Source organism: Macaca nemestrina, chromosome X (genome assembly GCF_043159975.1).
Source record: "Macaca nemestrina isolate mMacNem1 chromosome X, mMacNem.hap1, whole genome shotgun sequence".
Taxonomy (NCBI): domain Eukaryota; kingdom Metazoa; phylum Chordata; class Mammalia; order Primates; family Cercopithecidae; genus Macaca; species Macaca nemestrina.
In genome coordinates, this window is record NC_092145.1 from 70,370,592 (window position 1) to 70,386,148 (window position 15,557).

Genomic DNA, 15,557 nt, shown 5'->3' on the forward strand with positions numbered 1-15,557 from the left:
TTTCATTGAACTCTAAAGAACATTGTATCAATCCAGTGTTTTCCATTGTAATAAATTCTGTGGAAACAAGGGGTCATTTACTGCCCCATTAGGAATTTTCTTATATGTTTTATATAATTGCCTCTGTCTTGGCAGTTCCATAAAGTTATTTTCTTTAATTTTCAAAATTCAGCACCTATATGGAAAATATATATTTTTGTAATCATGATTTTAAAATTTTTCAACTCATCTCACATGAACTTTGTTACTTCTAAAGGAAAGGTAAGCAAAACCTCATATAGCAGTTTTTGTTACTGATGTCAAGATGTTGGTTTTAAAAAGCCCTGCCAGTTTAGTAATTTAATCTGTCTTCAGAGAAAATGTTGTACCCCTTGGTATACACATACTAGTGTTTCTTGTTTGGGGATGAAAACCACATTGTTGATATCTTAAGTACCATTATGCATCGCTTAATGATGGGGATAAATTCTGAGAAACCCATTGTTAGGCAATTTTGTCATTGTGCAAAACATCATAAAGTATACTTACACAGACTTAGATGTATATAGCCTACTACATACCTAGCGTATATGATATAGCCTATTGCTTCTAGGCTACAAACCTGTACAGCATGTCACTGTATTGAATACTGTAGGCAATTGGAACACAAAGGTAAGGATTGTGTATCTTACCATAGAGAAGTTAATCATTGTACTATGACGTTATGATGGCTACAGCGTCACTAAGTGATAGAAATTTTTCAGCTCCATAATAATTTTATGGGATGACTGTCATTATATGTGGCACATTGTTGACTGAAACGTTGTTATACAGCACATGATGATATATTCATCATAAACTTCTTGTGAGAAGAGACTTACTTTATTCACCTATGTGTTACCTGGTGGAGAGCCTGCCTCATAACTGTTCAACTGTAACTATAGTTATAGTAATTGCTGAGTGAGTGAACAAATGACTTAATTCATCTTTGGAAATAATTTTAAAACTATTATGCAAGTACTCATTTACATAAAATCAGGAGCTGGATCATTGTATTTTTTCCCCTACACTGAATTATTCAGTCTGTCATTCTTGGGATTTCATGTAGCAAACTGAAAGAATGTTTCCAATGGTGCATTTGACACTTATTACTATGCAACCATCAATACTCATTTTGGTCATAGTGGAGTTTTTGATTGAGATACATCACCAGAAATTCATGTTCTTCGGAATTCTAACTAACACAAAATGTTTATGAGATACGTTGATGGGCTCAGTACCTGAGGCAGGAGTAACTGCATCATAAAATAGCACCTCAGACTTGGCAGACATTAATAGCTTGCTCAGATATCAAAGCTCTGGTCAACGTGGAACCTGGAGTTCTCCTTACTATCATCTTGAAAAAGAATTAACAAAGCTTACTCAAAATGTAGGTAGGACTTTAACAACAATAAAAATAAGATAGATCTGTTTTATGAAAATCAGTAACTGACGTTATGATACTAGTTCTTCTCACAAGCATTGATTTACTTAGAAAATCTGGAAAGTACACATAAATTACTGCCTGTTATCTAGGAGGTATTTAATAGGCTTGCAAAGCAGCTCTGTGAAGAAAATGTCTGCAATATTAAATTATCTTAAAGCTGTTTATATTTTCCAAACATTGCATAAATACCGAGGAGGAGAAATATTTGCATGGAGAATTAGAAGTCTGCATATCAAAAGATGCTTCATGACTTTTGTAAATGTGAATTAATGTTTCCCAATACACTGTGAATGCAGCTAAGAAGGACTGTGCATTCAAACCACATACTACTATAATGATAACGTATATCTCCTGTTTTAGAAAAGACTTCCTGGTCAGCACTTTACTAATACTACTGCTCCGACAATGAATACTAATAAAGCAAAGGCTTAAAATTAGTAAAATATATCATGACAGGAGTATGTTGAATTTTATTATAATGCTTACTTATAATTTAGATTTTTATAGAGTGCCTCTGGATAAGGAATTTCACTTGTACAGATGATTCACTTGATATTAAATGGTCTGAGAAGAAGCAGTTTTATCAGGTAAAAAAAGCTTTTAACTAAGCTGATAAAATAGATGGTATAGTAAACATCTTAATAGACTGGATATGATAAATACTACAGCATCCTCTCAATTGAAACAATAAAAATACCCCTAGAACCAATTAATTGTAATATACTTTAATTTGGTTTTCTGAACAAATGCTGTTAAAAGTCCTGCTATGATTTTGAGACCAGTTTGCTAGATGCAAAGAATAATCATAGCCTACTTTCATGTTTTTTGAAATGGTAACTGGCTGATTATTTATTTACAATAATTTTTACTTTTTAATTTTAAGCTGACAAGAGTTGTGTATATTTATAGGGTACAAAATGCTGTTATGATTTATGAATACCATGTGGATTAATTAAATCAAGCTACATAACATATCCATCACCACAAATTACCATATATTGTGGTGAAAACATTTCAACTTTTCTCATAGTGATTTGGAAATGTACAATATATTATTATTATTTACCATATTCATCATTCATACAATTCAGCATATAAAAATATTTTGTTGTTTGAAAAAACATGGACAGAATTGGAGAATATTATGATAAATGAAATAAGCCAGGAACAGAAAGACTCCCACTATGTTCTCATTTATGTGCGCAATAAAAAACAATCAAATTCAAACAAGCAGAGAGTAGAATGGTGGTTACCAAGGGCTTGCGGGAAATTGGGAAATAAGGGAATGATGGTCAGAGGTTACAAAGTGTCAGTTAGACAGAAGGAAAAGATTTTGTTTCGCCCCTTTGGGATAGACTTTATTTTTAACCAGGTTAATTGATGCATAATTTTCATACAATAAAATTCCTCTTCTTAAGTATACAGTTAGATGAGTTTTGACAGGTGGACGTAGTTGTGTAAACACCACCATAATTTGTTTATTCACCTGCTAATGAAGTCTTGAACTGCTGCTGGTTTGGGACTATTATAAATAAACCTGCTATGAATATTGATAAGTCTTTTTATGACATGTGCTTTCATTTATCTTGGGCAAATACCTCAAAGTAGGATTGCTGAGTCTTATGTTAAGAAAAATTATGTTGAATTTCATAAGAAATTGCCAAAATATTTTCCAAAGTAGCTGTACCATTTTACACTTTCACCAAAAATGTATGTATTAATAAACCAAAAATAAAATTCTAAGTCCCTCAACCATCTGAATGAACCCTCCCTCTTGGCCAAGGGCATTCCAAAGTTAATCTGAAAAATTAGTTCAGGCCATGATGGGAATGGCAAGCTGGCCATGCCTCATCATATCTTCTTCCCGTTTAGAATTACTGATAAAACAGATTCTTTAAGTCTGATAAGAAACACTTACAATCTATTCTCTCTGAAGCCTGCTATCTGGAGCCTTCATCTGCAAGATAAAACCTTGGTCTCCACAGCCCCTAATCATAACTCAGACATTCCTTTCTATTGATAACTCTTTCAAGAAATTGCCATTCAGAAAATCTTTGAATCTGTGTTTGACCTGGAAGTCTCTGCTTCCAGTTGCCCCTCCTTTCTGAACCAAACCAATGTATAACTTACAAATATAGATTTATGCCTTGTGTCTTTCTAAAATGTATAAAATCAAGTGGTGGCCCAACCACTTTGGGCACATTTCTCAAGATCTCCTGAGGGTTGTGTTACAGGCCTTTGGTCACTCATATTTGGCTCAGAATCAATCTCTTCAAGCATTTTGCAGAGGTGGACACCTTTTGTCAACATGTATGAGACTTCTAATTGCTCCACATTCTTGTCAGCACTTGGTATTGTCAATCTCTTTAACTTTAACTATTGTAATATGTCAGTAGTAGTATCTCTTTGTAATATGTCAGCAGTAGTACTGACATATTGTAATATGTCAGTAGTTTTAATCTGTATTTCTTTAAGGACAAATGACATTAAGCATATTTTCATGTGCTTATTAGTCATTCAGATACTTTATTTGATGAAGAGTGTGTTCAGATATTTTGCTTTTTACTTTGTTGCTCATCTCATAATTGAGCTGTAAGTTCTTTATGTATTCTGAATCCAAGTGCTTTGTCAGATGTATGGTTTGAAAATATTTTCTCCCTATATATGGCTTTATTTTTTATTTTCTTTACAATATATTTTAAAGAGCAAAGTTGCTTTTTGTATTGTTTTGTTTTGTTTGTTGACGTAGGGTCTCACTCTCACCGAGACTGAAGTGCGGTGGTGTGATCATGGCTCACCGCAACCTCAAACTCTTGGGCTCAAGCAGTCCTCTTGTTTCAGCCTCCTGAATAGCTGGGACTATAGCTGCATGCCACCACACCATACCATGTCAGGCTATATATATATATATATATATATATATATATATATATATATATATATATATATATTTGGTAGAGACAGGGTCTTGCTATGTTGCCCAGGCTGGTTTAAAACTCCTGACCTCATTTTATAAAATAGGTCTTTCTTGAGGCTAGGCACAATAATGTATCCCAGTAATACCAACACTTTGGGAGACTGATGTGGGAGGATCGCTTGAGACCATGAGTTCAAGACCGGCCTGGGCAAAATAGGGAGATCCCATTTCTACAAAAAAGTTAAAAAACAATTAGCCAGGGATGGTGGTGCATACCTGTAGTCTAGCTAATGAGGTGAGAGGATCTCTTGAGCACAGTAGTTCAAGGTGGCAGTGAGCTATGATTGTACCACTGCACTCCAGTATGGGCAACAGAGCAAGTCCCTGTCTTTAAATAAAAAAATAAATAAATAAAATTGATTTAACTAAATAAATTAAAATAAAAGTTTTCTTTTTTTTAAGTTCCATAAGTTTTGTGTTCTATTTAAGGAACTTTTTGCCTAACCCAAGGTAACAAAGATTTTCTCCTCTCTTTTCCTCTAAAAGTTTCAGTTTTATTATGCATTTTAGCTTTAGGTCTATGATCCATGTCTTGTTACATTTTGCCCATGATGTGAGGTAAGGGTTGATAATTTTTTTTTTTTTGCATGTGGATTTGCATTTGTTTAACCACTGTTTGTTGAAAAACAATACTTTATCTATTGGGTGACCTCAGCGCCTTTGTTGAAAATCAATCGACCATTTTTGTGGGGATTTATTTCTCATCTCTATTTTTTTCTATCGGTTGATATGTCTACCCTTATGCAATACCATCCTTTCCTGATTACTGTGGCTTTTATAGTAAACCTATTCAGAGCACTTTCATGGTCATTATCTTATTTGAGTGTTAGAGCCCTCAAAGCTAGAACTGTCAGGGAGTACCAGTATAATAACCATTTTACTGATGAGTAAAGAGTGTCACCCACCCAAGTTTACAGTTATCAGTAGTCCTGGCACTAGAATACTCCCAAATATTAGTCCAGTTGTTTTACCTATGCAACTAGCAAAAATAGTAGAGTAACTGATTCTTACACCAATGGTACACAGTGGTACATTTTCAGATTTTTTGGAATAACAGACTCCTACTTAATCTGTGGAGGCTCAGCAAACAACTTAAAACAGTCTTAGTAATTTCAGGCTCTTCTTTGTGCAAATTAACCATTTAAGTTCTGAGTAGTTGGCTTTCTGAATGGCAAATTCAACATTACTGTGTCTGCTATTGCTCTTTGGGTTAATTGGACTCCGTCTATTCTCAATTTTTTTTTTTTTTTTTTTTTTTTTTTGAGACGGAGTCTCACTCTTGCTGCCCAGGCTGGAATGCAGCAGTGCAATCTCCACTCACTGCAACCTCTGTCTGCCTCCCGGGTTCAAGTGATTCTTCTGCCTTAGCCTCCTGAGTAGCTTGGACTACAGGCACATGCTGCCACGGACGACTAATTTTTGTGTTTTTAGTAGAGATGGGGTTTCACCATGTTGGCCAGGCTGGTCTCAAACTCCTGACCTCAGGTAATCCGCCCACCTCTGCCTCCCAAAGTGCTGGGATTACAGGTGTGAGCCATGTGCCCAGCCTTTATTCTTAATCTTAATCTAAATGCCAATTAGGCTTGATAGAGGAGGGGTCTTTCCAAGAAGGGAGCTGTTTTTTGGTTTTTCTCTTACTGGAACTGATTGGATTGGTTTTTGATCTTAAAAATTGTTTTCTATAGTGATTTGCTTAAAAGGCAGCCTATGACTAATAGGATCATTTTCTTCCATGCTTTGTATTCCTTTATGTTAACATTTTGTTTTCTTTATTGTCCTTCTTATTTGATGGTTTTTAAGAATTTTATTGTGCATCAAACATGTACACTCCTAGGTTTACATAAGGTAATTGTATCATTTGATATTTTCTCTTTCAGAATGAAGAAGTCAAATTCATTGAAAATGAGCTAGAGATTCAAAAGCAAAAATACTTTAAACTTCAGACTTTTGTCAGAAGCTTGATATTAGCTATGAAAGCTGACGATAAGGAACAACAGCAGGTAGGTCCCAGGAGAGAGTTGTAAGCTGCAATGTATCAAGTCGAAAAATGGTATGTCACACTTGGGTTCTTCATATATTTTCATTTTTATACTTCATTTGTGTTTGGCATGGAGGAAATATTTGTTATTTCATGACCTTTGCAAAACAGTTTTCTTGAGAATAGCTGCTCAGGTTTTGAATGCTGCTTCAGTGGAAAATCAAAATAATTGATTAACATGCTTTTAATTTCAGGTTAGTCTTTAGGTGGGAAAAATAATTTTAAAATTAATTTCAAAGAAATTTCTGAAAATGTTGATAGAGACTGGGCTACCCTAACTAGAGAGGCACATATTTTGGGACCTTTTGTGAATGAAACAGTTAAAGCATTTCTTTGCCTCTCTTCTGGATCTTAATTTCTTGTTAACCTTCACTACAGTTCACAGATGTTTGGACATCTTCTGTTCTGTAATGTGTTGCTCATCACTAAGAAAATATGAAATTACTTTGTGAAATTCTTTGTTTCCACAGTGCATCACTTACTTTTCCCAATTTAAGTATTTGAGCATTTGAATTTTTGACTCCAAAGATGAAATTTACTGTCTTTTGCATGTTGATGTGGGTTTTTGTTTACCAGTTCCTCCCAAATTACATTTCGTGTCTCAAATATTCATGTGAAATCTGTATAATAATTTGTTAGGCCTGCTAAAAACTATAGAATTATAATAAATATTCCATTTAATATTAAATTATAACAAATTTTCATTTGAACTATATGTCATTATGCTGATTCCTTGTCACAGTTCTATAGGAGTGGTGTGAGACACAGGTAACCCTTATCTTATTTAGGAAACAGTCTCAGAGGTTTTTTATTCATCAAGGAATGTCAGGAGTACAAATATTCATCTCTTACATCAAAGAAAGACAGCATGTATATAGCCCACCCCAGATATCCCTAAGGAAAAAGATTAAAGCCATAGCATCATATAAGCCTCCTTTTTTTTTTTAAATGAAATAGCCTTTATATATTTTATTGAAGTGCTGAACCACAAAATTGAAGCTAATAAATTTACTCATGATGTTCAAACCAGCATGTATATTATGTGTCAAGTTTTATGAATTTTACTCCCTGTGCACCCCATCACACACACACACAGACATTCCAAGACAGTAGCTTTCATTTATCTTTGCCAGCTTAATTTAAGCATATTGGTTTATTATGTGAGTTATGTGTATTCCGTGACATACTGAAAACGTGTTTATTTTTTAGAAACCTAAAAATGCAGATTTTAAATGAATAGGGGAGGTAGTTTTGAACACGGTTCCAAGAGTATTGTAAATTTTAAATAACTGTGAATAAACAAAATTAGGTACAAGCAGAGGAATAACTTGAAGTGTGGCCCTTGTTTTGAAAGTCATAGCATGGTTGTGAATTCAGAGTTATATGGCCAAGTAACTAGCAAGTTTCTGTGTCTCTTGACATCTAGGAATAGTACACAGACTCCATTTTATTTCCTAATTCTAACCTCATTCCTGGTTTGGTTCTTTTCCCAATACCAATAACAAATAAGAAGTGTAACTAATGTGCATTTTTATTTTTCTCTTCCTCTTCTACTTTCCCTCTGATTAAAGACTAATAAATTAGTATATGGACAAAAGTTGGCTGAAAGAGAACATGATTCAAAAATTGTAGTGAGCTTTATAGCCAGTATAATCAGCACCAAATAGAAACTACTAATTTGTATAACTAAGAATGAGTATAATGAATCTCAGAATATGGTCACAAAATATAGAAGACACGAATAGTAGTCCAAAAAAGTTATCTAGGTAATTACTTAAACTACTGATCTTTACATCATGAAATATTTATGGGTTTCTTTCTGGAATTCATTTTATTCTACCTTATAAAAGACAACCATGTGTCACTGGTTTTTAATTTTAAAACAAATTTTCAGTGTTCTTTCATTAATCTTGATTTGTGTAAGTTGAGTGAGACGTGTGGTCCATAGAATATTTTGGACCATTGAAGTAGTCCAGGGTTTACAAAATGTGATAGTCTTTGACTGAAACACTAGATTGCCCAAAGATTTTGTTGTTGTTGTTGTTTAAATCAATTAGCCACTTTAAAATCAAAGTAATATTTTCAGCATTATACTTAGTCATTTGCTGTGGTCTTGCTTCTGCTAATTCACTGTGTGTTCCTAGCCAGATCAATAGCCTTTCTTGAACTTCAATTTCTCCACTTTGCGAGTGGGATAAGAATGATTAATACTACAGAAATTGATATTCATACCATAGAGTCTAGAATAAGTGTTATGGAAACTGATCATATGGAAAATGTTTTAATCTCTTGGGAAAAATGACAGTAGGTCAGAACCTGAGGATAGTTGTCATTTATGAAACATTCGTAATAAAGAAAGTTAATTGTATTCACCTTAGTATCTGTGAAAATGGCAGTTCCAACAACTGTTATAATCCAAAGATTTTTTTCAGTTGCAAATCTAGTAAGATACTGAAAGAAGAATTCTAAAGTGGACCACATGTATTAGTAGTGCCCCATGCTGCCTCAGATATTAAAATTTTTGTATATTTTTACTGCACTCATTTTACTCAGTCAACTACTTATAATGCAGTAACAAAGAAATAAATAACAATGCTTCTCTGATTTGTAATCTCCCCACTAAAAATTAGAATATCATTAAATCTCATTATCTTGACTGTCTGACTCTAAGCACATGTTTAGTGATGTTAATTTGAACACTTTCTCCTCTTTAATATGGCATCTTCAAAATTGCAAAGTGAGCTAAATCTGTGATGTATTTCACATAGAATGATCAGCCAACGTCAGAAAAGGCCCCATTGCGCTGGGACTGGTTTAGTGGTAAAACACTTTTCTAGGAGAAAATGACTCTGTGTCGTATTACTGAAATCTAGCAACTTAGAAAGCATGCATTACCTTTAAGTTAGTGTACTGTGTATATACTCTCAGTTCCAGCAATAAATTTATGAGAAATTCAATTTTATAAAATAAATAATAACAGCTTGTCTGCCAGATAGGGGTTAGTCTTCCCTTACATAGCCTGATAAAAATGAGAATGTTTTTATCTTGCCTCTGTGCTACAAGGCAAGGAGTATAGGATTTGCAGCTGCCACTTCTTTTAATAAAGAGAATGAGTGCATACTGTCTTATTTCAACAGTGGATTTCATATATTCTCCAACATGCCCTTTCTGTTCCTTAATTGGGTAGTGACAAGCTTTTATCTGTTCCTGTTCCCTTGGTCCTTATTAACCACTGCACCCAAAGCCCACATTACAAGTAATACTGTCTAAAAATTGTCAAATATGCTACATTATTCTTAGTATTGGAAGCAGCAAATCAGTCATTAAGTTCAAAATTCCTCGTGGTCAAGTGAACATCAGCATTGTCAGCCGCATAAAACTTGATCAATCATTTATTTCTTTAGTATGGGTGCATGTTCTCCAACTTCAGATAAAACAATTAGACCATGACAAAGCTTAGTTTATCGTTATTGGATTATCCTTATTACTCAAACAGAGAAATGAGTAGCCCTCCAGATACATCATTTCTACAGATAGATCCACTGATTCCGCTGTGCTCTGGTGGATGCCTGACCATCTGTAGGTATGAACATAGCCTTAGGAAAGAAAAAATAAAATTACTTGGTCTTTTCAAGTTGTTAAAATTTAATCTAAAGTAAAATAGCTGAACGTTTTTCCATACTGCTAAGTTCTTTCTCCCACTGAAGTACAAAATAGTGTTTTGTTAAATGCAGTCTCCTATGAAGGACAGCATAACTGGCATGAATATTTTAACAAAGAACGCAATTTTAAATCCCTTAAACAGTGATCAATGCACACTCCAAACTAGTATGAAAATCACTAACCTCAAACACTTCAAAGCACTTGGTTCAGAAGAGTTGCTCATTTCCCTCTTAATATCCCCTTTGTAAAGGTTGCACTCTACACAATTCACACTTTCAACATCTAGAATTTTGTTACTTTCTTAATAATGTATGAAGAATTTTTCTTTTAGGTAAGGTATTGTCTAAGATCCCAAAGTATAAATTATTCTTTAAATCCAAAAAGATAATTCACCATGAGAGGACTACAACTATTAACATAAAATTGGAAAACAATCTATCCACATACTAATTCAAAAATATCAATTTTTTTTTATTCAGGCACTGCTGTCAGATTTACCTCCTGAATTAGAAGAAATGGATTTCAATCATGCCTCGCTGGAGCCTGATGATACCTCATTCAGTGTATCTTCTTTATCAGAGAAAAATGTCTCAGAAAGTTTGTGATTTCAGTTGGAGGGAATGTATGATACAGCCTTTTGGCTTCGTAACAGGTGTGCATTTCAAGATAACTGCATTCTGTTGCCCTGGTATTCTTTAGTTGGGAAAACACATTGTTGAAACGGACATATTCTGTGAAGAATGTACAAGATATAATGGCTACAGTGCAAAAAATGTAGGTGAAATTTAAAAGCATTGTTTGAGAGAGTATTTTTTTAACTGATGGAACTCTGGAAAAAATTTATATTTAAGTTTCAGCAGTTTAACCCTGAAATTTGTTATGTCTAATTTCTAACCAGAGACAAAATAACTAAAGACATTTCAGCATTGCTTATCAAGTTGCTACAGCTTGATTAGTCTTGTTTTTGTAGCCATTACATCTTCTTTCTTCTTCTCTGCTTTTCCTATCATCCACATACACTTTTTCTCAGGAAAGTGGACTGAACATTTAAAATAAAACTTTAAAAAAGTATTTAACTCATTATTTAATGAGTTCTCTGATTTATTTTTTAACCCCTATGAGAATTCGACTTAAGCTAATGATTGAAAATTGAAATGATTACAGGTATGTAATTGTAAATTGCTGGTGTTCTTCTATTATCTAACCCAAATATTTGTGTGGGGTTGGGGAAGCACAATGGAAAGGTAATTTAATCAACATAACGTCAAATAAATTACGAAGTGTACAGAAACAAAATGTTGTCAAAATTAGTCTTGATGGGGATTCTTCATTACTACAAATGACAAATATTGATACAATTGACATTCTAGTAGTAAATTTGTATAACTGAGTTAGATGAAGTGTTACGCAAATATTTTAAATTTATCACCATCTTTATAATTCTTTTTTAGTTCTTACATGTTATGAAACAGGAAGTCAAGGTAAGCTGCTGAGATTTTTAAAAAATTTAGTCATTCAGCTTTGCCACAAAATTTACCTCATTTCCATATGAGGCCTGTACAGAGCCATCAGCCAAGGATAGTATTCAAAAAGAGTTATACTACTTTGGTTGTAAATCACAGTCTTCTGAATTCCCTGAATACTATTCTATGAGTACACACCTAAAATGGGCAAGCTACCCAGTTGTTCTATTAGTAGGTACCAGATGGCAACATACTGTAGACTGTTCTTTGCAGTTCTTCCTTTCCGGAGTACCAGATGGTATTACCAAGATCCATAGAAGAAAAAATATCACTTTCTCCCTAAGCTCACAGTGTCATATATTTGTGACTTGGCAGTGTGCAATTGTGTTGCATGGTTAAATTACTATCTATACCTAAAAGATTAATGAAGTAGCTAGATGGCTGTTTCGGTCATCAAGTTTCTGTTTCCAATTTGTTTTTAATTTTTGTGGGTACATAGTAGGTATTCGGATATTTTTAAAATTTGTAATTAGAGCCAGATTTGATCTTGAAATTTACTAATACCAACTTATGAACACAGAAAGGCGGTCATAAATGTCTTTAACTCTGAAGTGTCCCATCCTCCCACACACACAAATAGGTAAAGTCCCACTGATAGTCTCATTTTGTCACTTATTTGTTTATATTGCTGCCATACTACTGATATGGTTCCTTTGTTAATAAGAATATTTCAGTGTTCAGATATGCTTCCTTGAGCCATATGGAGTTTTGCAAACAGTGGTTAGTATTTCTTGCTGACAAGCCAAATTCCATTCAGAGAAAGCAGCACAGAGTAACAGAACCTCAGATATTATGATTAAATGTACCAGTCACACCAATTCCTCCATGAGACAAAGAGTCGCCCCCATATACAGCAAATTTAGAAACCACTTCTTAAGTAGCATGAACAAATTCCAGGTCTTCAAGTCTCTCCGAGGGTCTGCTTCATAGTTATTGAGTTTATCTTTCAAATATAATTACTTCTGCTTCAATTTAAGCCCCTTCTTATTTGGTTCTCATTGCAAATTAAGTATAGGTATACTCTCTCCTATAACTTTTAACACTATAGATTGTATTTGTCACACATCAGCCATTAGTCACTAAATTGAAAAATATTTGTTGAGCTCCTGCTATAGAGAAGACACTGTGCTGGACACTGGTTTTCTCAGCAAACTGTAAACTTCACAAATAATTATTTCTTGTTAACATCTTCTATGATATTAATAAACCTTATTTAAATAGAATTTTTAATAGATTTAAGGTTCTGCTAGGTGTGATTCTTAGAAGGATTTCTAGTCTACAATTTTAGAGAAAGCATAGATGATCTTTTTGCCTGTTTAAAGTTTCATCAAAACAGAAACTATATAAATCGTAACAATACATTTAGAACTCCTTTTGACTTGAAATTTGTGTTTCAGCACCAGAATGTTTTCCTTCACCATCACTGGAATTAAAACACTTCTAAAATGAAATGTGGCTGTTCTGTAGCAAGAACCAAAGGAAATACCTGTATCTATAGAAAAAGAACCATAATTGCCAGATTGAAATTATGCATGGTAGATTTTGAAAAAGATGTCAAGGTCAAGCTTTGAAAAGTTGTTATGAAGAAAGTATATTTTTTGCATATGTAGATAGGAGTTGGTTTTGAGATATGTTAGAGTAGGAAAAATTATTAGCTTATAATTACTCTTGTGAACATCTTCATGGTTGGGGATAAAAATTAACTAACTAGTGTTTCTTTCTTTAGGGCTTTGAGAGTATTAAAACAGATCTTACTATCTGAAGGCTCTCTCAGGGAGACAGAAGCCAATGTGGAAAAAAACAAAACAAAACAAAACAAAAACACTTCTTTTTTCTTTTAACTACATTTCTATGTCTGCTTTAAGCTTAGAATAGCCAAGCAGTTTTTAAGCCAGAGATGTGTATGTAAGAGCACTTACCTTCCAAAATGTGTACATACGAACAAAAAGGAAGGTATTTTCTTCTTTTCAGCCAAGCTAAACTTATTCACAAGAAAATGCGAATTGCAATTGCTCTGGAGAATAGGAAAATTAGCACATGCAAAGAAAACCTTAAAAGAAAATTGGCCTCTTCATGGAAACTGGGGATATTTTGTTGTAAGGTCAGTTATCAACAGCAGGATTATTGTATTGCCATTACAAGCATGTGATAGAAATGTTTGTTATTGTTGGAGAAGAAAAGGCTGAGACCCAATTATACTCTGTACTCTTTATTCGACCAAGACCGCAAAAGATGTCAAAGAAGCCATTTCTCCAAAGACAGCAACATCTATTGTGAGGCACTTTCATATTCAGCAGTCTGTAAGTTTGTAGAAGAAAACCTAAGTGGTGAATTTAAAATAATTCTTGGCTCTAAAATTAACTTTGTTGCCTTTTTGGTGGGGGTGGTGGGAATCGGATTCAGCCCATTTCCAAGGGATAGTTTCCTCATCTCGGACAAATAGTTTGTGATCATTTTTAAAAGACATTCTGAAAACTTTAACTCCTGCCCTTCTTCCATATTACAGTTGTGTTATTCCAGAAATTTTGTCTGCTTTTTAAATATATTAGATTTTCATTCAGATCTTAAACATGCAAACATGTGATAAGTTAGCTTTTTAAGGGAGTTATCCGTACCACTGTATCTAAATATTAGGTAAATGGGTAGATTTCTCTTTGAAGTTGGTATTTTCCTTGGCAGACAGCACTGTATCATGCTCTTCACCAAGCTATGCTCTGTAATGCTATAATCGAGGAGGCTATTAACTTGTGAACCTGCAGTCTACATACCATTGCTGAAAACAGACTTTGATAAAGAGCAGATTTGCTGGGGGAAAAAAGAATAAAGTGATATTTTCATGCAAATATAATTAAAATTATTTCATTAAAATATATACTGAGTGTATATTGCTCCACATTGAAATTTTATTTTGCATTAACTTGTTAAGTAATTAATTTTAGCAATCCTGCATCCCATTTTACTAGTACTACCTCTGAAATATACTGTCACCTTAAAACCACATCAGACTGTAATGTGAATTTTTGTAGAGTTTTTATTTAAACTTTTATAGAGGCAATAAATGATTTCCAACTAACAGACATCTATTTCTTTATTTTAATATTTATTTTTATAAGCCTTTGTGTTGTAAGCACTTTCCCCTTTAAAAGTGGATTATTTTCTCCCTGAAATACGGTTCTGATAAAATGAAAAATGAAGAGAATAATAAGGTGTTGGGGGTCAAAGAAGGGAGAAAATGGAGTGCTCATGTGGAAACTGAGTTGATTTCCAAGCTGACATGTGTACTGTCCTTAACTGACTTTACTTAACTCCAATACCAGTGGAATAAAGTGAATATTTTGTAATAGACAACAAATATGTTCGGGATATTATATTTAAATGGTAACATCAGCAAGTAAATTGCCACAGTGTAACAGAGTGTTATTTTTACAAGAGTTTTTTTGTTTGTTTGTTTGTTTTGTTTTAATGTGGCGATTTTGCATCTAAATTTTCCTGGTTATCTTAGAAACTGGTTGAGCATGCTTTTAATTTGTGTGAAATATGCCCATGCCTTGTCAAAGCCTTTTACCAATTAAAACTCTTCATGTTACCTAACTAGTGGGGAAGGAATGCGAAGGGCAAGTGGTATGTTTTAATTAGCAAAACAGCAGTTTTTCTTCCCAGTTGGTAAATTTTCAAAAACATTGCAAGGAGTGAATCATATACAAAAATGCATCTCAAATGAATGATGTCTTTCTCAGATCTACAAAATTATTGACTTAAGATGGTGAAATCATTTCATTTTAGATAAGTGAATGAGTATCATTGCAAATCTATTTAAAAGACAAGTCAATGGATGAGTAGTTCATAAGAGTGAATATTTTTCACATCAAATGAAGCTAAAGAAGTTTCACT

The 15,557-nt window shown here is 33.6% G+C and overlaps 1 protein-coding gene across 3 annotated transcripts in view; it reads left to right on the forward strand.

Annotated features, from left to right (window-relative positions):
- LOC105483643 (highly divergent homeobox) overlaps positions 1 to 14,739 on the forward strand; it is a 198,947-nt gene extending 184,208 nt beyond the window's left edge. For 2 of the 3 annotated variants that reach the window (XM_024793345.2, XM_011744604.2), the window contains 2 exons: positions 6,320 to 6,442; positions 10,623 to 14,739. In XM_024793345.2, coding sequence (XP_024649113.1) covers positions 6,320 to 6,442; positions 10,623 to 10,748 — 249 coding nt within the window. In that variant the 3' untranslated portion in view covers positions 10,749 to 14,739. Of the gene's footprint in view, positions 1 to 1,962; positions 2,053 to 6,319; positions 6,443 to 10,622 lie in introns of all 3 variants that reach the window. The other variant, XM_071088977.1, reaches the window with a different exon arrangement.
- Positions 14,740 to 15,557: the final 818 nt, after the last annotated feature.